General features: G+C 34.6%; 1 protein-coding gene, 1 long non-coding RNA gene and 1 pseudogene across 2 annotated transcripts; 2 read left to right on the plus strand and 1 right to left on the minus strand.

The window, feature by feature from the left end:
• Positions 1–342: 342 nt before the first annotated feature.
• Positions 343–2,344, minus strand: LOC143596987 (beta-galactosidase 14-like; the record flags this gene model as incomplete). The annotated part of the gene is made up of 8 exons (XM_077075618.1): positions 2,153–2,344; positions 1,981–2,076; positions 1,745–1,857; positions 1,602–1,668; positions 1,136–1,228; positions 928–1,071; positions 540–634; positions 343–448 (listed from the first exon to the last, which is right to left on the minus strand). Coding segments are annotated over exons 1-8 (906 nt in total), but the record flags the coding sequence as incomplete, so codon positions are not given.
• A 909-nt stretch (positions 2,345–3,253) lies between these two features.
• On the plus strand, positions 3,254–6,358 carry LOC143596986 (uncharacterized). The gene is made up of 2 exons (XR_013146816.1): positions 3,254–5,635; positions 6,213–6,358. It is a non-coding gene; the product is annotated as an uncharacterized LOC143596986 (long non-coding RNA).
• A 10,972-nt stretch (positions 6,359–17,330) lies between these two features.
• LOC143596979 (uncharacterized) lies at positions 17,331–25,980 on the plus strand (annotated as a pseudogene).
• The last annotated feature ends 1,224 nt before the right edge of the window (positions 25,981–27,204 follow it).

Here is a 27,204-nt window from a genome sequence, read left to right on the forward strand (position 1 = left end):
AATATCAACACGGGACATAAATAAATAGTATTATTATAATCGGACAATAATTGTTTTGATATCTTTATAGAATCAAATTATATAGTTTTATTTATATTAATTGTAACAATATCTTAGTATTTTCAAATATAAACGTACATAGTCATAAACAACCCGTGTTATGAAGTTGAAAATGCGCACCAAATTCGTCAATGGGAGCTTCATCGTAGTAGCGAGTGGTCACAAATGACGAGGTAGTTCTTCCAAGTTGGTTCCTCCATGATACTAAAACGTTCCCAAAGCTAATAAAGTTATGATAGATTTTTATTTTTTTTTAGAATAACAAGTGACTTCGATTCTTACCATGTAGTAATTAGTCATGCTTCCATTATTTATAAAGAACCGAGCAACTGAGAATGCGATATCTTCGGCTGCTCTTTGAGATGGCGGATCACCGAAAACCCGGTATCTGTAAAACCGACAAAAACATAAATTACAATTTGCACCCTAAAAATTGACATGAATTTGTTAATTGAAAAAAATATATATTATATACTTACTGGGCTGTCCAGTTTTCAGTCCATAAAGATGGCTTGTCCGGGCCATTTGGGCCAACAAACGTATCTGCACAATGCCTTCCATTGCATGTACTTATCTAGGCCCAATAATAAAATTGTTATCAAATAAGAGAATGTAAAAGTTTCAAAGTAACCAATTAAGGAAAAATAAAAAAATTGTTTATTTTGATCAAATTTGTAAAAACAACTGATTATTTAGAAGGTGAAATGGTTAGATTTAAAGAAAAGAAAACCATTTTAAAAATTAATTGGTTAAACAAAATAGTTATATCTTTAAAAAATTAGTTGAATATTGTCATTTTCATAAATTTCCATGAAATTAACCATGGCATATCTCATAGTCAATCTCAAATTCGACTCAAGAACTTACGACATTTGAAGGAGCATCCTTTTGCTTGCACATTATCCACGGGACATTAGGATACAAAGCCGTCGCCATGTCTGCTGCCCACTTGACATACTGCACGCCTTTTTCTTTGTATGTTTCTTGGACATGATTATACTCGTTTTCAACCTGCAGATCACGCACTAATTAACCGTTGCAATATAAATGTTTAGATAGCACGAGCTTGAAATACCTGTGCCATGATGATTGGACCTCCTTGAGGTGCAAACAACTTCTCCGCCTTCATCATATTTATCATAAAATCGATGTATCTTTTCATATGTTTCTAGAGAAATTGGAAACATTATTTGGTATGTAAAAATCATGAGCAAAAAACCATGATAGTTATACATGATATGACCAGAGTGTTCATACTTCATAGTTCATAAACCTTTGAAACCAGCTTAACCGTTAAAATGGAAGAAAACAGGTTGATTTGATGTTCAGTTCACACTTCAAAACTTGGAAGAGTGTGAGTAAATCACACGAGCCATTTACTATTCAAGCCAAAGATTGAAAAAACATTTCAACTTGACCGTCTGGTCGCTTTGATTTTCTAAAACCATACTTAATGATCAAGCCGGATATTTTTTTGTCAAAATATATTGAACCAAACCGTGAACAACCCTCCTTAAACATGTTTTTAAGCGAATACTGACCATGTATGGTTCGTTATAGGAGCGGAATACAATGTTGGGGATTTCTCTTAGCCAGAATGGAAGTCCTCTGGAAAATATATACAGTCAAAAACAAGATTTATATAAATTAAATTCAACTAATTTAACATAAAAGTTTATCATACCCAAGATTCCATTCTGCTTGAATGAAGGGTCCAAGTCTTAGTACTACATACATCTTATTTGCCGCAACCAATCTGATGAACTTCACCAAATCATTATTTCCTGTAAAATTATACTACCAAAAAATAAAGATGAAATAAAATAAGTTTTCAAAATTAAATTTAAAAAAAAGTAACAAAATAAAAAAAACTAAGTAGAGTGTAACATTTAGCCGTTAAAAATTATATTATTTATTAACCTGGCCTTGACGAGGCTCATGTGCATTCCAAAAAACATATGTTGCAATGGTGTTTAATCCTCCTTCTTTTGCCATTCTTATAATATCTGGCCACATCTAATTCAAAAATACAAACAAATTGTTAAAGTTGTAAATACATATTAATTGTAATAAATAATAATCTATAATGTACCTCGGGAGTGCTTCGAGGATAATGAATGGAACCCGAGAATAAAAGTACCGGGTTCCCACCAACAATAACAGACTTGGCATTGTATGTGACAGGTCCGGGGGTGTATTCGTTGTCGTCCATATTGGAAGAAACAAATATCAATGTGATGGAGATCAAGAGGATCATGAATGCCAACCGGCTTCTCGAATCCATGTTTAGGATAAATTTTACGTTTGTGAGGATAAATTTAAATTCTTGATCATCGGGCCAAGGGGTTTTTTAGGAAGAAGAAGAAGAAAAAAATGGGAGATGTTGGCCATAAGATTAAGGTAGAAAACGTGTAAATTGAACAGTTCGTTATTTTTTGTAAGATATTTGGTATAAGAGAGACAAATGCGGTTATCACAAGGCTTAAGAGGATTAATTTTGAGTTAGTGGTGGAGGTTTGAGGTTTTCCTTCCATTTATCTAGAATGAGTTTGCTATATTTATGCAAACTGATTTTCTAGATGAATAATTCATAAATCTTTTATTTGAGGTTTCCATAAAAAGATTATAATAAACTTTATAAGATCTTGATGATCTTTTACCTCTTTACAAACTTATATGAAATTTATTATATGTATGTATTGTCACTACAAATAAAATGCCATTTAGTGACACTTAGCTATTGTGCCACTAATTTAAGTTTTTAATGACACTTTGTGTATGTCATCTTTGCTTCGCACACGGTTTCAGTGGCATTCAGTTATAGTGCCACTAATTTATGATTTTAGTGGCACTTTGCGTGTGCCACTGTAAATTTAGTCACATTTTTATGACATTTTGCTTTTGTGCCGATAATTTAGGTCTTTAATGGCACTTTGTCCCTTGTCTCTGTGGAATACACAAGCAGATATCGACATCTACCCCAACTATGATTCTTTCAATTATGAGTTCGAAGTGTTGATTGATTTAAAGTCCAACTGCTCCTTCGTCTTCTACCCCAACGCCTACTGGTAACTCCTCTCAAATTATCACTCGATATGCCAATAGACTCTAATACCATGCTTTCGTTGCTGCCACTTACCTTCATCTTCATATGTGGATTCTTCATTATCGGCCTTCTAGGGTATGTAATCGGTACAGTAATTACAATATTCAAACCCTAGGTTTGTGTTTCTGGACCGGAAACCAAATTAGAGCACGAATTTTCTCATATTTTCTGGAATAATGGTTTAAATCCATGAATTGGAGGCTATATATTTGATGATTACAATTATGGAACCCTAGGTTTGTGTTTTTGGACTAGAAACCAAATTAGAACTCAAAGTTTCTCATAGTTGAACCTAATTTGCATGATACACTGTTTGAATACATGAATTGGAACATATGTCAATGTATATCACTGATTCATGAATCATGATGTATACTCATGCAAAAAAAATGTTTCATTGCTTCTCTAACTAATTGCGTATGAATAAATTGAATTCCACGCTAGCTGATTTTCAAATTTCAATGTTTCATTTTTTATAAAACTAAGAATTAGCTTCAAGTACTGGTCTTCGTAGTTGAAGTTTAGGTATTTGAAGAATTTGATGTAAATAGAATTACACACTATTTGTTATTTTCTTTGAACTACTGTTTGGGTTGTTTGTTTTTTAGGTAGTTGAAGGCTCAAGGCACACATCTGGTCCCGGCCATTTTAGGATGTTTTTGACTGGTTTTTGGCTTATTTTTTGGTCTTTGGTTTATGTGTAAGTATAATCTTTTGGCGGTCCAAAAGTTCTTTTAACTAATTTTTTCATCCTTTAGTTTTAAAGTATGGATGTAATTAAGTGTGCTTCTGTTGAATTTATTAATTTGTGATCGTGCGTGCAGGCTGTTTTTATGATCTGTGTTATTGCTGGCTTTTTACGATTGATTCTTCTTAGAGGTACTATTCTTTGTTTGTTTAAGTTTGTTCGTTTACTTTCATTAATATATAAATTTTAGGCCAATTACAATTTAGTCTAGCTTTAACAACCTGTTATAGGCCCAACACATTGTTGTTCACTTTTTCTTATAATTGGCTTTATCTCCGTACTGATGGTTCATCTATATACAATTATGTTCGTTTGCTTACGTTTATAAAGCATACGTTTATATTGTTAATGAACACCAGCACGTTAGTTTTGTTTACGACGATGGTGAAGATGAAGCAGGTCGCTACAAGTTTAATTTAAAGGTAAGATTATTCGATTTGTATGGTTAGTTCTTGATGCATACCACCGATCTCAACAATGATTTTTGTTGTCGATCGTTCTGGGTTTCAATTGCAGGTCTACATAAAGTTAGAGTTCGTTCTTCAACATATGCAGCAATGTATTTTTTCTGAACATAAGGTATCCAAAATAATCTTAATTACTCTTTATGTGTTGATGTTTATGGTAATTTATTGTTGTGAACCAAAGAGAATCAGATTTGGTTATATATGATTAATTAATTTGTTTGATTTGATCTTGATGTATCAATTTTGGTGTTTTGATGCTGGATGTGATCCATCTCTATTTCCTCCATTATTTAAGTCTAGGTTTCTTCCCAATTTACAGACTAAGAATTTTACAGTGCAATTTACAAAAGGGTTAGCCTCTTTTTAGTTATTTTAGCGGCAACTTTCGTGAAAAGACAACTAGAAAAATTGTTCAAATTTTGATGTGAACAACCATGATTGCAACTGATGTTAGTGATTGGAAGCTAATTATGTTTAGATTAATTGCCATATTAAGTCTAGTAATTTTACAACCGGTGATCAAGGCTCGAACAAAATTGGTGTTTTCTGCTTAAATAGTTAATTAGTCATGTTAAGTCTTAAGTATTTGCTTCTATTGATTAAAATTTTATATTATTAAACAAAGAGTAGCCATATGTGCTTAAAAGTGCAGCAGGTTTTCCTTCTTTTTACCTTTCAGTTCTCTTTTTTAGTTTCTTGACTGTTTCTTTGAAGTTCTAAAAGGATGGTTTGACCCAACGAATTGCCCTATTATACCCGTCGATACAACCGCTATACCATAATCAGCTGCCAATCAATAGGATGATTTTTTGAAGTTGTAAAAGGATCGTCTTGGCTCTTTGAAATTGTGAATTGCATATGTACTATTATGTTTTCCCCCTTTTTAAGTTGTATAGGTTATGAAGTTTTTAAATTTTCATTTTCCTGTCTTTTAATTTAATTTTGCTGATTTGATATGAGACAGGTAACATGTAAAAGCTTTTGCTGGACAAACTTCTGCTTACCATTGCGAGTTAGGTATTTCCTTTATGAAATAGTTCCTCCTGCTGTTCAGAACAACCAACTCTTATTATGATGCATGTGTGCTTCTTTATCTTCATTCTTATATAGAATATTAATAATAATAATTTTTTTTTGTTGTAGGGCATCATGTGGACAAAAAGAACATTATGGAACTTGCAGGTGCCCTTGCACTTGCTACGCTAAAAGATACTGCAAATACTATAATTTTGTAGATATAAAGACGCTTAGCAGGTTAGTTTTATATTTATTGTGGCTAGGGGTGCAAACGAGGCTAGCCGATCCCGAGCTCGACTAGGGCCGAGCTCGACCCGTTTATTATACATAGAGTTTAAGCTCGGCTCGGCTCGGCCCGTATACTGTTTATTAATTAATTTTAATATATTCATAATTATATTTATATTTTTTTCAATTATAATTTTATACATAACATATTATTTAGTTATTATTTCACAACAATATAGATATATATTTACACACACACATCATATATATATATTAAAATGCTAGGCTCATTTAGGCTTGTGAACTGGCTTGAGATTGGCAAGTAAAACTTGGCTCAGGCTTGTTTATTAAACGAGCTTACTTTTAGGATCGGGCTCATGCTCGGCTCGATTGTGCTTTTTCACGAGCCGATATCAAGTAGCTCGTGAGCGGCTCAGCTCGGCTTGTTTGCATCCCTAAACAAGGCTAGTGTTGATATGGTTGACTTCAATAGGTTATTATTGGTTTTAGCTTAACAATTAAGTTGGTTACACAAGTTAGTGTCCATATTGTTTTCATATTGATAAGTCTTTATTTTTCTTATTAGGTACATCGCATGAAGATTGAAGATGGTAAAAGAGGTTATTGAGCGTGGTGAAGTTTTCTGTTTTTTATTCAAATATTTGTTACTTTACATTATATATGTTTGATATTTTGACTAGATTTGAGAGTTATTAGACATTTTGTATGTGATTGGTATGTGTTTGAATGTGATCGAACTTTAATTTTGGTTAATTATTTTTGTTAAAAGGTGCCACTAAGCCCGGAAGTTTGTAGTGGTAAAAAAAAGTGCCACTGAAAGTCTGAAAGTTTGAGTGGGAGCCAAAATATTGCCACTAAAAATCCAAAAGTTTTAGTGGCAGATGAAAAAAAGTGTCACAAGAAGTCCAAAGGTTCGTAGTGGCATATGAAAAAAAAGTGCCACTAAAAGTTCAAAATTTTTTTAATGGCAGGTGAAAAAGGTGCCACTAAAAGTCTAAAAGTTTGTAGTGGCAGATGGAAAAACTGTCACTAAAAGGCTTTAGTGGTATAGCTTCTTGTGACTTTTTGTGTGCCACTCATTCCATTTGGGGTTCTTTGGTGGCATTTTTTTGGTTTATTGTGACACTTTTTGTGTGCCATTAAATGACTTTTTATTTGTAGTGTGTTTGTTTACTAGACACTGCTAAGAAAAACACCGTCAGCTTCATCACAGGAAGGAGGTCTCATACGATCCGCTTCTTTCATGAGAATAAGATACAGTTTGACAAGAGGTGATAAGTAAAGATACGAGAGTATAGTGAGAAAGTAGGCCGGTAATATAAGAAGAGTGTTCCAATCCACTTTCAGCAAATACTTACAAAGTTACAATATGTTATATAGATAAAGTTTGGAGTGGATTATGGCCATCAAGCCACACACACATCTAGGACCAGACCCAAATGTTAAGCTAATTATAAGGTTATACGTGATCAATCTGGTAATCAAAGGTGCGTAATGAACAGGAACAAAGAAATAGTATTTGGCTAACACTTAAATAAAAAAACTTTATTGATCGAGAAATCTGACTCAAAAACTTGATACAAATTGTCTCATACCCTAAACACGGTTTTTATAGCTAACCTAACACGTTATACTATAACCGAGATTCTAATTAATTGTAGAAAATATTCATGGTAAAATGTCATTTTCTATTTCTTGCAATTCAATATTGTTTTCTAGCTATTTTTTGTTTTAGTAATTGTTTGTTTTGTTTTTAATGAGGTTCATTTTATTGGTCTGGCTGGCTGGATCTGGTGGGCTGGAGCTTTAATGGGCTGGAGCTTGCTGAGATGGGTTGGAGCTTTGTTGGGCCTTAGGCCAGATTCTTATCACAACTGAGATATTAACTCTTAATCATCTCAGTTGTATTTGAGATATATAAAAAGAGGTGTTAGAGTTTATTATCTAACACACACAATAACAACTCTTCTTGATTTTTCTTGTTATTCTCTCTGTAATCAGTAGCAAGTTCTAGGGTTAGGTTCATTGTTCAATGAACTGATAATCTGTTAGATAGTTTGAGAGTTTGTGATAAGATCACTGTGTTTGTGATCTTGTGTATTGAAGAGTTGTTGACTTCCGCTGTAAGATTCAAGAGCAATAGGTGAATAAAGGTTTCTTGTATTTCTGGTATCCATTGTTTTTACATGGTATCAGAGCCTCGTTGCTCTTGATTTCTTGAAGACGCTTGGGTGATAATCATAATTAGGGTTTTCAAGTTGAAACCCTAATATTTGGGTTTTGTTTCGCTTCAAGATCGGTGTATCTCTGGTCATCTGTTCGTGTGATCAATTTTTCTGTCATAGATCTGTAACCCTAAGTGAAGGTTACAGTCTTGACTCTTGGAAGGAATACCCTAAATTGGGCACTCTCGGGTTACATCTTTCTATTTTTTCTCTTTTTTTGTGCATTTAGGCATCTTGTTGTTACCAGATGAGTAATTGCCTGGTTGTTGTGTTGCATTAGGCATTTTAGGGTTGTTGTGTTTCTTGTTTCTTTCTCTGATTGTTCTTTCTTTATTTGTTAATATGGGTGATGATAATGCTTCTAGTAGTGTTGTTAATAATAATACATTGGTTAGCAAACTTGAAGCTAGTGATCCTTTGTACTTACATGTTAGTGATTCAAGTAGTCTCACTATTGTGAGTATAAAATTGAAGGGGACTGAGAATTACAAGGTTTGGTCTAGTGCTATGATGCTTGCTCTACAAGTGAAAAATAAAATTGGTTTTATAGATGGTACTTGTGTAAAATCTGATACTGATGTAGTTCTTTCTAGACAGTGGGATAGGTGCAATTCTGTAGTTCTTACTTGGCTGTTGAATTCTGTGTCTGAAGAATTGTATTTAGGGCAAGTGTACTCTAAACTAGCTACTGAAGTTTGGAAAGATTTGAAAGAAACTTATGATAAAGTAATGAGTCTTGTCTTGGTTGGGTGATTGACTCTGGGGCTAACCAACATATGGTTATGTCTGATAAGGTTTTGATAAATCAAGTTGATGTTTCTGATCTAAATATAACAGTTAGACATCCAAATGGTACATGTGCTACTGTAACCAAAATTGGTAATATTAGAATAAATGATAATGTTACTTTATGTGATGTCTTTGTGGTTCCTGGTTACTGTGTCAATTTGATGTTTGTTTATAAGTTAGCTAAAGATAGCAAGTTGACTGTATCATTTAATGAAGAAAATTGTTATATTCAGGACTCTTTAACCAAGAATGTCCTGGTGACTGGTAAACAACTTGATGGATTGTATTTTTGTGGTGGTTCTTCTATGTCTGATAAGGTGTGTTATACTAGCTGTAGTAGTGTTAATCTTTGGCATGCTAGGTTAGGTCATCCTTCTGACATTGTGTTGAAAGTGTTGAAGAAATCCTTAAAGATAAACAAAATTGAGAATGATACCCCTTGTGAGGTTTGCCACAAGGCTAAACAACATAGAGAACCTTTTCCCTTAAGTGATCATGTTTCAAAAAATTTAGGAGAACTGATTCATCTTGATGTTTGGGGACCTTATAGGATTCCAAGCAAAGAAGGGTTTAGGTTCTTAACAATTGTTGATGATTACTCAAGGGCTGTGTGGGTTTTTTAATGAAAAATAAAAATGAAGTTTTTTATCATATTAAATGTTTCTCAAATATGATCAAAACTCAGTTTAACAAATTAGTAAAGGTCTTTAGAAGTGATAATGGTACATAATTTGTTAATAACCAAATGGAATGTTTTTGTGTTGATCATGGTATCATTCATCAAACTTCTTGTGTTCATACTCCTCAACAAAATGGCATTGTTGAAAGGAAGCATAGACATTTGCTTAATGTTGCTAAGTCCTTGTTATTTCAAAGTAGCATTCCTTTAAACTTCCGGTCTGAATGTATTCTAACTGCAACTTATTTAATCAACAGGACCCCTTCATCTGTGTTGAATGGTAAATCACCATATGAGTGTGTGTTTGGATTTAAGCATGTTTCAGGTCATCTTAGAATGTTTGGGTGTTTGTGTTTTAGCACAATTTTAAACAAATCTGATAAGTTTGGCAGTAATGCTGAAATGTGTGTATTTGTTGGTTATTCTAATAGTAAAAAGGGTTACAAGTTGTGGAGTTTAAAGAAAAAACAGTTTTTGTTTTCAAGAGATGTAAAATTTTATGAAACAGTTTTTCCTTTTAAAAATAATGAAGTTTTACAAGAAACAAATACTAGTTCTAAAATTACACACTTTAATTTTTTTGACTTATATGATTGTTTAAAACCTGGACAGTCTGTGGATGATCTTTTACCCAATGATGAGGATCCAAACAATGATTCCTCTCATGGGTTTGAGCAGCCAGAGACAGATGCTAATACCATTGTAAGTAGGGCTGAAAATCAGTAAACTAGTGGTATTGAATCTGAAACTGGCAGTGTTCAGGATGAGATAGGAACTAGTGATATAGGTGATAATTCTGAGGGAACTAATGTTGAAGAGAACATCCCTACTGTTCCTAGAAGGTCTACTAGGAATGTAGTTTTTCCAAAAACTTTAAATGATTTTGTTATTGAAGGAAAAGTGAAATATGGTTTAGAAAAAAGTGATAAACTACTCTAATTTGTCTGTTCATAATATGTGCTTTGCTTCTGTGTTAAATAAAAGTTGTGAACCTAGGAATTTTCATGTGGCTGTAAATGATCCTAACTAGATGATTGCTATGAATAATGAGCTTGAAGCTCTTCATAGAAATGATACCTGGGATCTTGTTGAATTACCTCCTAATAGAAAGACATAGGTTGTAAATGGATTTTTAAAATAAAGTATAAGTCCACAGGAGAGATAGAAAGGTATAAGGTCAGACTTGTGGCTAAAGGTTTAGTAAAAAAGAAGGTGTAGATTTTTTTGAAACCTTTTCACCTGTTGTGAAAATGGTTACTGTGAGATGTATTCTATCTCTAGCAGTTCAAAATACTTGGTCTATATATCAGTTAGATATTAACAATGCTTTTCTATATGGAGATTTACATAAGGATGTTTATATGGATTTACCAGAAGGTTATCATTCAAAAAATGATTCTAGGGTTTGCAAATTAAAAAAGTCTTTATATGGTTTAAAGCAAGCTCCTAGAATGTGGAATGAGAAACTTGTAAAAGTGTTACTTGAACTAGGTTTTGTTCAAAGCATGTGTGATTATTCTATGTTTGTTTTGTCTAACAAATCTGTATTTTTAGTTCTACTTGTGTATGTGGATGATATTGTGTTAACTGGTAATTCTCAATCTGAGATTTTGAAAGTTAAGGAATATTTAAAAACTAAGTTTTTGATTAAAGATCTTGGTGAACTAAAATATTTCCTTGGTATTGAAGTAATTAAAAGTGAACTAAAATATTTCCTTGGTATTGAAGTAATTAAAAGTGATATGGGATTGTGTTTATCACAAAGGAAATATTGTCTGGACTTACTTGTAGAGTATGGCATGTTAGGATGCAAACCTGTAAGTAATCCAATTGAGCAACATTTCATTATTGCCAATATGAGGAAAAAAGGTGATGAAATGTTAATTAATGTTACTGGTTATAAAAAACTTGTTGGTAAGTTAATATATTTGTCTCATACTAGACTTGATATTGCTTATGCTGTGCATTATCTAAGTCAATATATGCATAAACCTTACAAATCACACTTACAAATTGCTTTAAGGTTACTAAGGTACCTAAAAGGGGCACCTGGTAAAGGTATTCTTTTTAGCAAAAGTGATTCGTTTGAGTTATGTGCACATTCTGATTCTGACTGGGCCAAATGTTTGGAAACCAGAAAATATGTTACAGGATTTTGTGTTTTCTTAGGAAATTTTTTAATTTCCCGGAAAAGCAAAAAACAAGATACTTTGTCAAGGTCTTCTGCAGAGGCAGAATACAGGGCAATGTGTTCAGCTGCATGTGAAATAATTTGGATTAAAAATCTTTTGAGTGAGCTTAAGGTAAAAGTATGTTTACCTGTAAGTTTGTTTTGTGACAGTACTGCTGCAATATCTATTGCAGCCAATCCTGTCTTTCATGACAGGACTAAACATTTTGAGTTGGATTTGTTCTTCTTAAGAGCAAAAATTGCTAGTGGTTGTATTAAGACTATGAACATTCAGTCTAAGAATCAAGTGGCTGATGTGTTCACTAAAAGATTGTTGATAAATGATCATGCTAAGATGTGCATGTTGCTTCATATGCATGATGTTTTCGGCTATTGAATTGAGGAGGGGTGTAGAAAATATTCATGGTAAAATGTCATTTTCTATTTCTTGCAATTCAATATTATTTTCTAGTTATTTTTTGTTTTAGTAATTGTTTGTTTTGTTTTTAATGAGGTTCATTTTATTGGTCTGGCTGGCTGGATCTGGTGGGCTGGAGCTTTGATGGGCTGGAGCTTTAATGGGCTGGAGCTTGCTGAGATGGGCTGGAGCTTTGTTGGGCCTTGGGCCAGATTCTTATCACAACTGAGATATTAACTCTTAATCATCTCAGTTGTATTTGAGATATATAAAAAGAGGTGTTAGAGTTTATTATCTAACACACACAATAACAACTCTTCTTGATTTTTCTTGTTATTCTCTCTGTAATCGGTAGCAAGTTCTAGGGTTAGGTTCATTGTTCTATGAATTTGAGAGTTTGTGATAAGATCACTGTGTTTGTGATCTTGTGTATTGAAGAGTTGTTGACTTCCGCTGTAAGATTCAAGAGCAATTGGTGAATAAAGGTTTCTTGTATTTCTGGTATCCATTGTTTTTACATTAATCAATTCCATAATAATCATCTTCTAACATGTATCAAACATGAAACAAGATAATCATCTATAAATTGATTAACATTATTTATTCATTAACTTGCACACATCCTAGCCGTCCCAAGCACCAAGCCATGGACTGACTCGGGAATTCCCAACAATCACCCCCTGAATTGAATCGTACAGGGAAGATCTTCCAAGTTTTAAAAAGCTTGCATATCCTTGAATTTAATCCGCACGAGAGCAACCAAATTCCATATCTTCTCGATTCATGCTTCCGGGGCGAACACTTCATAAGTCAATATCGGGTTGTTGCACGCATCCTTTCACCACAAGCCTCGCCTTATGTTTCCGATTGGTTTAACTTCTTTTGGTAACCCTGTTAAACTCCGCGTGTTGTTTTTCTCGAATGAATTGGCCTGCATTGCTTTCGTACACTCGGGTTTTGATTTCGCTTCATCAAAACTACTCAATTCATCATTCAATAACACTAGAAGTTCTTCGAGTTCTACATTGGAATTTACCTTACTGCAGTTTGCGACAGGGTTTGTGCTGTCAGCGACAGTTTTGTCGATGTTACTGCTGTTTGCGACAACACCGATGCTGTTCATAACGTGGTTGTCGCTGTTGCTGCTGTTAGCGACAGTTTCGTCGTCATTATTGCCGCAATTTGTTTTAGACCTGTCGCTATTTCTGCTTTTAGCACCAAATCCATCGCTATTGCTGCTGTTAGTTTGGGTTGGGTTCGGTTTCACTAGTGAATCTATTGGCCCGCAAACACCAGAGAACATACCAGGTAACTTTGTGTTCAAATAGGTTGAGTTTCCAACATTTAGTCGGATTTTATAAAGCATGTTGGTGTTCCTCGTGACCTTCATTATAACTTCCCACTACTAGTGTGCACCGTTAAGTAGTTGCTCTTCATCAGTATATCACAACCCGACTTGGTTTCTTGACCCTAGCTAATCACATTACATTGCAGACCCGGAATTTACACACGAACCATCTCCGAACCTTACTTGTCCAACTATTTGTTCGTTTAATTCCGCAAAATATTCACAGTTTCCCGTCATATGGTTACTTGCACCTTTATCTAACTGCCACATGCCAGTCTCGCCTGAATCGGTATTATACTTTGTCATAATTACTTTATCTTCATTAAGGCATACGGTAATTCCCAGACACCTTCCATCATGAAAACGAAGTGTCTAAACCCTTTTGCTTCATTTTCCTTTGTTCGGTTCAGATTTGCTTCATCTTTCCAAAATCGGCCGAGGGCATACTGAGACAAAGTGTCCGTATTCATCGCACCTGTAGCATTTAATGTGTGATGAATCTTGTTCCATACCTTTTCCTTTCTTGTCATTATGTTTCTTGTTATCATCTCGACCGCGTCCCCGTCCTCTTGAAGCATAGGATCCTCGACCTCGACCCCTGCTAAACGATTAAAATTTAGTGAACATTAACCGATTTTCACTGCTCTCGGTTTGAATGTCTTCTTTTATCCTCTCTTCATAGTCTTTTAAGTGCCCCACCACATCATCAAACCTAACAGTCTTTAAATCTAAAACTTGCTCAAGTGATGCTACTATATGAATAAAACGTCTCGAAAGACTCGTAAGGAACCTTTTTACCATTTTTTCTTTCGAGAATCTCTCTCTGAGCGCGACAACTTTTGATGAGTAGCTCGATAACGTGGCTACGTACTCATCAATTGTCCTTGTTTCTTTCATTTTCAACTGGGTTTGGATCTTCGCCTGTTTCATCCGTTCAACACCTAGATGTCAGATCTTTAACGCTTCCCACATCTCTTTCGCCATACGCATATTACCAACTTGTAAAATCAGTGCTTCGAGGATTGATTGAAAAATCAAGGCGATTGCAATATTATTTTGTTTTGCATCGTCGTTACCCGAATCGATCGTGTCCCACACGCCATGCACATTCATCTATACGTGCATATGCATAGCCCAGACATTGTAATTCGTTGGTGTTAGTTTTTGACATTGAAGCGAGTTCGGGTTTGTGTTCGTTTCTTTGGCCGATTGATCACCCATCGTTGTTCGTTAAACTCTAATCGCGAAAACAAGCTGATCAAGCTTTGCTGAACCAAGAGAACAAGAAGAAATAACCACCTTGCTATTTTTTTGTGTCTTCTGACTTCAAGAGCCAAAAGAGAATAAAATCAAACTTCTATTTTTTCTTCAGATTGAATTCTTTGAAGTGTTACAATACAACTCCTCAAGAAAAAATTCCAACCAACCTGCTGACTTTATGTCATTGTACTAAAAAGTAAACCCCACTTCAACAAAACACTCTCGAAACCCAACTTTGTTGAACCAAAATAAAAATCAATGAGAATTTTGAAACCCAACCTTTTTTCTTTTTCTCGTTTGATTCCAAAACAATTTCGAAGGTGCGTAATGAACTGGAACAAAGAAACAATATTTGGATAACACCCAAACTTTATTAATCAAGAAATCTAACCAAAAAACGTGATACAAATTGTCCCATACCATAAAATGATATTTATAGCTAAGCTAACACGTTATACGATAACCGGAATTCTAATTAATCAATTCCATAATAATCATCTTCCTAACATGTATCAAATAGGAAACTAGATAATTATCCATAAATTGATTAATATTATATATTCATTAACTCACACACCAAGTTAATATCCTAGCCATCCCACACACCAAGCCACGGATCGACTCGGGAATTCCCAACAATTAATAACTTAAGTTGGGATTTAGAGATAAATTAAAATTGATGACTCATAAGATAAATAGCAATTTTTATTTTTAAAAATTGCTATAAATATAAAAATCTCAATTTCTGAAAGAGAGATTATAATTAAATATCAATCTAATTAACTTATATATTCTAATTATAGGGTTAAGTTAAAATACAAAGTACAACAATAATGAGAAGAATGAGAAGGAATCTAATCAATTGATCTTAAATTTGAATGGTGGAGATTAATTCAAGAATAAAATTGTTGAGAATGGCATGAAGGTAATAACTCACATATAATGACTTTCTCTCTACTCATGCAAGACACATGTCAATTCCTCCATCATTTTAAAACGTCTATAACTTTTCCATACGACATTTTTTTAGAATTTTTTTACTATAATAACAAGCGTTTGTTTATCTTTAATATGAATATCATATTATTATATAAAAAAATTAGTGAGTTTTTTTATATTGTGTTATTTGGTTGTCCATTGTGTTTTTTAATTCGGTTTTTCTATGCATTGTGTTATATATTTTGGTGGTGTTTTTCAATTAGTACTCGTATTAAAGATAAAAATAAAACAAAGATTACATCATTGTGTCTTTATGCTCAACATTTGTCTTTCTACTTATTATTGCGTTTTAGTCATTGTGCTCAACATTCACTTAAGTTAAGAAAATAGTATTATGTTCATTGTGTATTACGTTCAAGTCATTGTGTAATATGTAGAATCCATTGTGTTTTACGTTTCAGGTCATTGTGTTATATGTATTTATCATTGTGTCTTACATTTCAGTCCATTGTCTTATATGTATTCATTATTGTGTTTTACGTTTTAGGTTATTGTGTAATATGTACATATTCATCATTGTGTTTTATGCAGTGTTGTAGAAGTCGGCCTAGGCAGCCGAGTACTTGGCGCCTAGGCGGAACTCGGCTATTTACTGAAGCGACTTTCACCTACTCGCCCTAGTATAGTCGGAATCGGTCTAACTCAGGCTTTGGCGGTCCGAATCGGCCTAGGCGGTCCATATCGGTCTAGGCGGTCAATGATAAAATTTGACTTTTTACTAACAGAAAACCTAGTTTCCTTCTTTACCGTCATTCTTATTCCTTCTTTACTGTCATAAGATTACTCTCTCATGACCAAAGGGTTTCAATCTCCAAAGTTTTTGAGTATCGTTTCACACAATCAACTAGTTTGAGCCTTTGAGGTATGAATTATGATCTATTGTATATTAGTATTTGCCTTGTATTTGTGTTTGTGGTCATAGTTTGTTTTGGGTTAGTGGCAAATAGCAAAATAAAATCATCAAACTGATGCCTATGATGATTGATAGTGATATTATTTAGTGGTGTAAATTAAGTTATGTTGATTAAAGTTATCATCGAGATTCCTTTTTTTTTTTGCAAAATTAACTTATAGTGTTAGTCTATTAGATACAATCTGACCCTTATGTCTTTCACTTTCCTTACTAGTTGGCTATTCTTGACTTGTTATTTATTAATACATGTTCTTTTACTTTTTAATAGTTAAACGCAAAACAATTTGGTTGGTGTAATGTGATCAAATACCCAGCCAGACGCAACTCAAGAAAACCTTAAACGAAAATCTAATGATCCTGGTTGGGATTATGGAATGTTGATAGATCCTAAAAACAAAGATAAAGTGAAATGTATTTTGTGCAACAAAGGGATGTCCGGAGGGGTAAATAAACTAAAACAACACACTACACAAGTAAAGGGGAACGTCGCCCCATGTTCTAAAGCCACAAAAGAAGACCAAATAAAATGTAGAGATGCTCTTGACGATAAAAAATTGAAAAAGAGGCAAAAAGAACATGATGATCAATCTTTAAAAGCGGGGGTGAATATTGGAAGCGGTGGACATGATGAAACCATTATTATTGAAGATAAAGAAATGGTAGATGCCTTTGGCGCTGCTAAGCCTCCATGATCATTTGATCATATGGATCGATATGTGGATAATACTATTAATCCAGAAGATGTATTGAATAACGGAAAACAAAAATGTGATAATTATCAGATAAAGTTAACATATAATTCACACAAAAGATTATATATGTAGATGGGCACACAAATGGGCAATTCCTTTTCAAGCATTTGAAGATGATAGCTTCATATTGATGTTGGAGGCGGCTGGAAGATTTGGAAGTGGGCTTCCACCTCCAATAGATATAATAGATATGAGATGGGAGAAACATACCTAAAGAAAGAAGTTGAAAGAACAACAAATTTGTTAAAACCATAAAAGGGCGAACGGAAAACTAATGGATGCTTGATCATGACGAACGCTTGGTCTGATAGAAAGAGAAGGAGCATAATGAATTTGTGTGTGAATTCGAAGTTAGGAATTGTTTCTTTATCCTCTAAAAGAATCTTCCGACGAAGCTCACACGAGTGAACACATATATGAGTACGTAGAAGCTTGCATCAAGGAAGTTGGTCCCGAAAATGTTGTTCAAATTGTGACAGACAATGCTTCAAATAATATGGGAGTGGCAAAGTTGTTACACGAAAAAAGGCCAACTATATTTTGGACATCATGTGAAACGCATACCATCAATCTTATGCTTGAAGGTCTTAATTTTAACCGTGCTTTTTTTGATTTAGCATTATTGTTTTGTTTTCTTATTTTTTTTTGTTAATATTACTCTTTATTAGCATGGTTATTTTTTCAAAAAGGTATTGATGTGCTACCTAGGTATAAAAAAATTCTCACTAAAGCAAAAGCACTAACCGTGTTCATTTACGCCCATCATAAAACTTTGGCTATGATGAGGAAATTCACTAAAAAGAGAGATATTATGAGACCGGGAGTCACGATATTTGCTTCTGCATTTCTCACTTTGCAAAGTTTGGCTGATAAGAAGTCCCAACTAAAACAAATGTTTACTAGCAATGAATGGGAAAAGTGTAAGTTTTCCAACACACCAAAAGGGAAATGTGCTTATAATACAATGTTGAATACCTCATTTTGGACCGGTGTAGCTTCATGTTTAAAAGTTTCCCCCCCTCTGGTTAAAGTTTTATGGATGGTTGATGCGGATTGGAAGCCATCCATGGGGTTTATCTATGGTGAGATTAAAAGTGCGGAAGAAGATATCAAGAATGCTTTGGGAAATAATGAAAAAGATTACCAACCGGTTTTGGATATCATCTAAAAAAATGAAAATTAGGCTTGACACGAAGCTACATTTAACGGTCTATCTTCTAAACCCATTTTATCTTTATAACAAATCGAATACTCTAAATGATATTGATGTGTCAGATGCGATTATCGATTTAGTTGGTACAATATATCTAGGAAATCACAATTTACAAAACCATATTGTGACGGTCGAGTTGCCGGTGTACAAGGGTAAACAAGAAAAGTTTATTCGGGATATGCACTAAAAGTATGTGAGGTGAATGACGACAAATTTGATCTGGGTACGTTATATATATTTTACTTTATAATTGGCACGAGCTAATACTTTATAGTTTGTGAATTATACAAAGTTGTTTTTCAGTTTAGTGAATTTAATGATTTAATAACATGATTGTTTACTTTTCACATTGTAGAGAATTGGTGGGTAGCTTATGGTGCATCGGCTCCCAAATTGAGAAAGATTGCTATGAGGATACTTTCTTTAACAACTAGTTCGTCGGGATGTGAACGAAATTGGAGCACTTTTGAAGGGGCTAGTAACTTTAATATTACTAGGTGAATATTAGTCAAAGTATGCTTATTTAGTTATTATTAATTTACGGAATATTGGATTTTAATAATTCTTATTAAATGATATTGGCCGATAATAATCCCTATTCATTTTATCGCCACTAACGGTCCCAAATTTAAAAAAATTGGCCGCCAATGGTCCTCCGTTAAATATGACTTAACAACGTTATAGTTTTTTCTGAATTTCAAACCAATATTTTAGGGCTTTTGATTGTTAGGAGGATACGAGTCGATTGGTATAAAACTTAGTTCGAAACAGTGCTTCAAAATGGCGAAACAATGCTTCAATTCGGGTGTTTGAATTACAATCAACCAAAATCAAGTCGTTTGGATCATTGTTTGAAACTAAGTTTTATATCATTCGACTCGTATCTTCCTTCCGATTAATAGCCCTAAAAAGTTAGTTTGAAATTCGGAAAAAAGTATAACGTCGTTAAGTCCTTTTTAACGGAGGACCATTGGGGCCAACATTTTTGAATTTGGGACCACTGGTGGCGATAAAATGAATTGGGATTATTATCGGCCAATACCATTCGATAGGGATTATTGAAATCCAATATTCCTTTATTTAACCATTTGTTGTTTATTTTTAACATTTGTAGGTGCATACAAAGAAAAGAAATACACTACAGGCAAGCAAATTGAGTAATCTTGTTTTCTTTCAATTTAATGCAAATTTGATGGAAAGTAATGTAAAAAGGAAGACTAGGAAAATGGAAGTATTATTAACAAAGGATGCAACTGAGGTTCAAGATTGGATTGTCGAAGGTGATGTAGAGGAAAGTGATGATGAATCTTTAGAAAACCGAAGAAGTGCTAGATTGAGATAACTTGACGAGGAAGATTTCGTGTCCGAGGATGAAGAGGAATTGAATGATGAGGAAGAATATGAATCGGATGGAGCTAACATCGATGAGCAATACGGAGACACCTTGAAACACAATGATTAAATGTTTGATATGTCTAATTGTCTAATATATTTTTGAATGGATGATACTTTTTGAAATACGCTAGTATTTGTTGTTTTAACTTTTGATGTATATTTAAACATCTATCCTTTAATGTATTTTGAATTTTCATTATGATTGAATGCAATGCAATTATTAATTTGGGCATTCATTTTGTTAAATATTGGTATATTTATGATTTTTCACATGTATATTAGTATATAATATCCTAAAAATTAATTTCCTCTATAAATCACCATATCTGAGTACTCCCCGCCTAGGCCGAGTACTCGCAATTCCCCAGTTGGCCGCCCTGGCATAGCGAGTCTTACAACCTTGATTTTATGTATTAGATCATTTGTTGGTATTTTTCATTTTATTTACATATTATCACACAACGGTGTTATTAGTATTTAAGAAAAATAAAATGATCAGTTGAAAGACATAATGAGATAAAAAAAACACAATGACTCTACAGTAAAACACAATGATGAAAAAAGACAACATAGTAAGTAAAAAGACACAATGACGTAAAATTTTTATTCTTTTTACATATAACAAAGTTATACTCATATTAAAGATAAAAAAACGCTTTTTATTATGGTGAATTTTATTTAAAAAAAATATCATACGAAAAAGTTATAAACATTTAAAAATGATGAGGGAATTAACATGTGACTTGCATGTGAAGAGAGAAAATGTATACTATTACTTTTATACCCTTTTTTCCTATGATCCCTACTTGACACATGTCAATTAATTATGGCTTCTCACACTTCTCATTTTTATTGGCCTCTGTAGAATAACCCAACCCTCTAATCATAATAAAAATAATTTATTAACTAATATATTTTTTTGTCATAAAAAAATATCCACGACTTATTCTAAAATGTAAGAACAATAAGTGACATGCAATTCTCTGAATTGAAAGTGTAATTAAATTAATTGGTAAACTGGGTATAAATCTTAGACAATACTAGAAAAGTAGAAGATGAAGATGATTATGTGATCATTTAAACACCTATGACAAGCGTTAATAAAACTACTCCTCACCATAATTAGAGGAGTCGTTGGGATATAAACACCGACAAAATTTGAAGATATAGTTCAAGCCTTGCAAGCAAGAGCCTCCGAGAAAGGGAAATAATCCCATCAGCAAAAACATATAAAATAAGTTAAAACAAGGATTATAAATTGAATAAATGGATGGATTTTAACAATTTATATGAAATTTTAAATATGTTTTTTAAGTTAGAAAAGGACTAGTAGCCCACATAATATCTAAACTATTTTACTATTTGATCCTTGAATTGAACGGGTAGATCTCATCGCCTTGTCGTGCATTCGGCGAGTGTTCATGGGCGTTGGCTTTCGGTGAGAGTTTTCCCTAGATAGAAATATGAGTGTATCTTGATATGGTGAATTTAGTCAGTAGCCAATTTGAAGAATTCATTGACCATTAAAAAACTTTAATTATGTATTATCAAATATAAAAACTTATATATGGATAAACTTAATTATATTCAAGCACATTTAAGTACGCATTTATAATAAATGGATAAACCTAATTGAATAATGTCGACTTCGAATGCATAATTTAGAAGAATATCCTTGTAATCAGCCCTTTACAATATCAAAGTATGCTTCAATTAAAATTGATTAGAATGAGAACATAACCATATGTTTCAATTTCAAATAACTAACACCTTTAAATTTAACTAATCATAATCAAAACATGGCTTGGGGGTTAAATAAAAATTTTAATTCAAATAATCAAACCTGATTTAGTGGTTTTCTTCCCTGGTGTGCTGTCAGTGCCCCTTCGGGTTCTTTGGAGCATTCATGATATGAACCTTTAAAATTTGGAATATAACGCCCCTCGGTTACTCATTCACACTCTCATAGTTTCATGTTTGAGATGGAAATGAAAATGAATCACTGCTGCCCAACCTTTTTATTTGTCAATCATGTTCGTACTTTGCCATTCTTCTCTTCCGATGTTCCAACTTTCCCTGTTTCTGCCGAAAGAGTTTTTATTTATGTTTGCTTATTAGTTTTAAATCATGTTGGGCATATGGGCTTAGCTAAATGAAATAAAGGAAAAAAAAATCATATTTGCGTCACTATGCTTTTAGGGCGGGAGCAAAATGTGCCACAATATGTCAAAATAACATGTTTGCATCCCTATAGTTTCAAAACAAGCGCACTTTGAGTCCCTCAATCTAACTTTCGTCCAATAGAAAACTGAAATGACTATTTAACCCTATAATGTTTATTTACCATCCGCGTGGTATATAAATATTCAGTTTGCATCACTCCGAGAAAAAATCCTTCATCTTTATCACCACTCCCACCATAACCTCTATCTCATTTATGTGCAACCTAACACCACCACCACCACCAAACATTCATGTTTTCTTGACAATTTCATTGTCAATCCCGAACTACCCCTTTCAATTTCCCCCAATTTGTTCTTGAATCTTCTCTACCTTCAATTCTCTCCAACAAAGAATTAATGCCTCCTTGATTCTTTCCCCTTCAATCTCCCACAAACGTTTTGTAATTTTAGGGTTTATAACTTTAGTTAAAGAAAATTCAATTTAAGTGAAATCTGTTTTGGGTATTCAATAATAATATGGGTACTTTGTTAATAACTCACAATTCGTTTAAATTTCTGCACCCGAATAACATAGAGTTTTAGGAAATGTAAACAGTTTGAGTCAATTTGGATTTGCTTGGTTACACTATCCTCCTCAATGTTGTTTAATCCACACAATCAACTTGAAACTAGCTACCAAAAGAAAATAAACACTCTGTCTTGTAAAGTACCCATCGATTTTTGAATTTTGTAGTTCCATGTTAAATCATCAAAACAGTATATGTAATGTTTAAGAAGCATGCACATACCCTCTCAAACCTCCAAAACAATATTCGATGCATTCACTCCCCGTTAAACTATAATTTAAAACAATAAACACTTTCCATCTTGACAACTAGATATAGATCATAGATATCAATGATTTTACCATTATCCAAAGTTGGAAACGGCCGCTTATTAGATAATTGCAAGTAAACATATAAGTACCATTGAACCATGTCAAGGATTTTTATTTAAGTAAAGATCAAGGTTAGATAGCACATTTTTTGAATCTCGGTTTTATCATGAATATATCTAAATGCAATCTTCAAATGATTATAAGCTTAGGGATCAGACTGTAACACATGATTATCGGAATTGTCTATATGTTCGATGATACTTAAATCAAGATTATTAATATCAGTTTCCAAATAATTATCTCTCTTCTCCGTATGTGTTGGAGACACATTCTCTTCTTTGTTAGTATTTATGTTACCATATTCAATAACTATTGTCTCTCATTTCTTGTGATCTTTAGTATGAATGTTGAGCATATATGACAAGTAACATTTGCTTCCTTCCAATCAAATGCCAAAACCATGAAGGCGCAATCGTTCAAGGCTCAATATGTTGCGATCCAGATTCGGTGTATAAAATACACTGTAACACTCATGAAGATCGGCATTTAAGTTAATATCACCCATGTAGAGGTAGGGTACCAAAAAAACCCAAATACCCTTAAATACTACCCGCGGGTCATAGAGAACCCTCTTATAAACCACCCGCAGGACACTTGGGCCACCCGCATGTTACGAAAAAGGAGGAACGTTCTCATAACACACGCGGAAGCATCCTGGCGTCCTCAAAAGTCATCCGCAAGACAGGACGTCTGTCCGCTTAAACAACTGGAGGACTGATGTGTAGTAAAACACACTTACTTTCCTTATGATTTTATCATGGTTTTTATGCTTAATTGCTTATTTTATGAAAGTATTGGGGGTTAAGTGCAATAATTTACAAAGTTTAAATGTTAAATGTAGGTTTATGAAAGATGGTGAAAAAAGAGTTAAGTTGGAAGACTTTAGGGGCCTTTTTGGTCAAGTTTCAAAGCTAAAACTCAAGGCCCGACCCAAGCCCACAAGTTAGAAGCCTTACATGATATTATATTAAGTTAATTAACTTAATTTTCAGCCATTATCCAGCCCTAAATCCCGAAATCAAAAATAAAACCCTAACTCCACAAGGTTGCGATCGGCAGCAGCAAAGGAAGAGAAAAAAAGAACTTGTGGCGGCTGTGGTGGCTGTTGTGACTACTGGAGAGGAAGAAGAACACCAAGGAGAGTCTTGTGCAGCTGCTAGGCATCAAATACATCCATAAACTCAGCTCAATAACCTTAAGTAATCATCTTTAAACTTTGTTTCTTGTTCAAGAACCCTAACTAGTTGAATTGATCTTTTTCTTTGGATTGTTTTGCAAGTAATTGATTGTTTGACTTTGATTTAGTTATTCTTGGATCTTGAATGAGTTTGATTATGTTTATGTTGATGTTTATGATGTTTTACTTGAATGTTAAGGGCTGTCCAAACTTAATGAGTAGCTAATCTTGTTTGTTCTACCTTGGTTTGATGAATATTGTTAGGTTTTGACTAGTAATATGGATTGTTAATGATCATGGCTTAAATTGTTAATGTAAAGTTTGGTTTAACATTGAATTAAGTTGTGTTTAGTGGCTGCGAATTTGTTAATTACACTTATAAACCTCTTGCTTTAATTAATTGAATGAGTTTTGATTGATTGTTGCTTGTTAGGACTCTTTACTTAGTGTTTAGGGTTTGTTTGCGGGTTGATCAACCATAAGGTTTAAGTGAGTGTTTTAATTGAATATAATCAGCGGGTAGACACCTTCCTTGAGACCGAGAGGTGATAGGAAGTAAACTCGTCTCATAGCTTTTACTTGTTAGGATTAGGATCGCGCGAGAGCGGGTTCGGTTCTTGTCGGGTTTGGGTTTGTGAGCGATTAGTTGACCTAGTTCAAGTTAAGTTGAATTATTCCTCTATCCTTGGTTGCGTAGTATTCGTTTCCATTAGGCTAGTGTGTCGGTGAGACCGAGAGGTGAGTCGGCATTAGAACACGTTAATAATTTGTTTTCCCGGTTTGTTCATAAAATCAACTAAGATAAGTTAGAGTTTGTTAGTGAGACCGAGAGGTGATCTGACCTTCTTGAGCGAACCTTAGTTGTGTCATCCTTTAGAACCGGTGTCGTGAGAGTTTTCAATCCATTGTCTTGTCATCTCCTTCAATATGATTCTTACCTAGGTAGAAGTTTTATCACTGCAGTCAAAGTTTCCGAAGTTTTGTCAAAAGTTTTCATTTAGTTAAGTTAAGTAGTTAAATCAAATCTAAAAAAATCAATTAAATATTCTGGTGAGTCTTGGTTAGAGTTTAGTGATTATAAACGTTTTCACGTGTCTTCAAGTTCGATATCCGGACTTTCCTCATCTGTGCTATACGCGACCGGTACACTTGCCGTTTGTGTGAACTAGGATAGATTGTTTGGTTTTTAAAGCTTAGTTGCGACTTGTGTTTTATTTATATATATATTTATATATATTTTCACACATCAAGGAAAGTGCCAGCAGGACAGCTGCCATTACTCAAATACTCTCTAGAAGAAAGCTTACGATTCTAACTTGGGAAATACATAACATATTAACCAATGAATAAAGGAAACCTGGCCAGGTTGTTATAACTGTGCACATGGCCAGGGTGCAATCCGTCCTATCATTTGGTGACGCGTGTCCAGGTTGTTATACCCATGCACATGGCACGTATAGCCCAACCTATCACAAGAAGACACGTGTCCAGGCGGTTATAAAAGATCTTCTAGAAGAGGATAGCTGCCCCAATGATCTTCCATCATCCATCGGCTATAAATACCTTGTCAAACGGTATGAGGTATTCATTCACTCACATATATTCTGACTACACTTAGTCTTTATACATCAGTACTTTCTTCATTATGAACGTTACTGATTCTCACGCCGGAGGGTGGTTACAGGAAGACCCCCCCTCTTGTTCTTCCTGTAACGAGACTCACGGTGTCTGTTTTGCAGGTTCCGGTCACTGGACTTTAGGAAGCCTTACTCATATCGTGGTAGTAATTATCGTATTGTACCCTGTGGGACTCACCGGATCCAGAACCCATACTTGGGGAGTGGATCTGGGTTTCTTCATTGGCGCCATCCGTGATTTGTGTTAGAACAACAATAGTTTTCGTTGGTTTTTTGGTTCGTTTGATATGAGTAAACTTCCTGAAGGGCCGACGGGAACCCCTGCAACTGAGTCACTTGTAACTAACACAGAAGCACCTCCGGGTCTTAGTGTTTTTGCACGCATCACGACTCCAAGTGGCCGTACTCTTGAGCGAGTCACATCTCCAGGGTCACGGAACATTGACGTAACACCTGGGGGTTTACCCTAGAGAACGTCACAGCACCAACCGGTACCACCCCCCCAGATATGGGATGGGCCTCGGCACCGGAAGGTTCTAATTTGGGTAATCTCAGACGGATTACGGCAGAAACTCGCAGAAAGCGGTCAGTGTTGGATCTAGAAAATGATTCAGGTGACTCTGACGTGGCGAGATCTCATATACGCAATTCCAGATCCAGAGGAGCCTTGACTCCTGAGGAGTGGCTCCACGCGCAACAACAAAGTTTGGTGGCTGAATACGAGCGTAGAAAGCGTAACGAGCAACTTCACGCCCGCACGTTGGATTATGAGGAATCCACTAGGGGATCTCCTTCTCCTCCACCAACAGTGCGAGGAAGTCAAACCCGTTACAGTCAACAGACGGAACTAGAGTTTGGCGAACTTCCGAGGCTACGTCCTCGTCCTCGCATAAATATGCGATGCCATCATATTTAGATGAGTTTGACGGTTACGATTCATCCTACCACCCGGGAGATTACAGTATGTATACCGGAGACAGTAGGATGAGTTCTCAGGCAAAAAGCAGCCGTCCGCATAACATAGTCCGCCACACCGAATACCATAACAATGCGGAACAAGACTTTACTAAACCATACCGCCCCGCGGCCTTCGCTAAAAAATCAAAGTTCATAGCAAGTATTGCCACAACACCCTTTCCCGTTAATGCTAAGATACCTACATCGATGGGTAAGTATAATGGTATGACTGATCCAAGTGATCATCTCCAGAACTTTATTGCGGTAGGTGGAGTTAGTGGTTGGACGCTGCCTTATTGGCGTCACATGTTCGCATTGACACTAACAGGGGCAGCAAGAGAATGGTTTGAAAAGTTACCTGACGGTGAAATTTCTAGTTGGGACGATTTGGTGAAAAAATTTTCCCAACACTTCAGTCAACAGAAAAAACATAAGCGAGACCAATCAGAAATTTTGGATGTTGTCCGCCGCGATAACGAGTCCATAGAAGATTTTATCACCAGAT

Source organism: Bidens hawaiensis, unplaced genomic scaffold, assembly GCF_021521415.1.
Source record: "Bidens hawaiensis isolate Kalapana, Puna unplaced genomic scaffold, B.hawaiensis_p1.1 tig00047443_1, whole genome shotgun sequence".
Classification (NCBI taxonomy): domain Eukaryota; kingdom Viridiplantae; phylum Streptophyta; class Magnoliopsida; order Asterales; family Asteraceae; genus Bidens; species Bidens hawaiensis.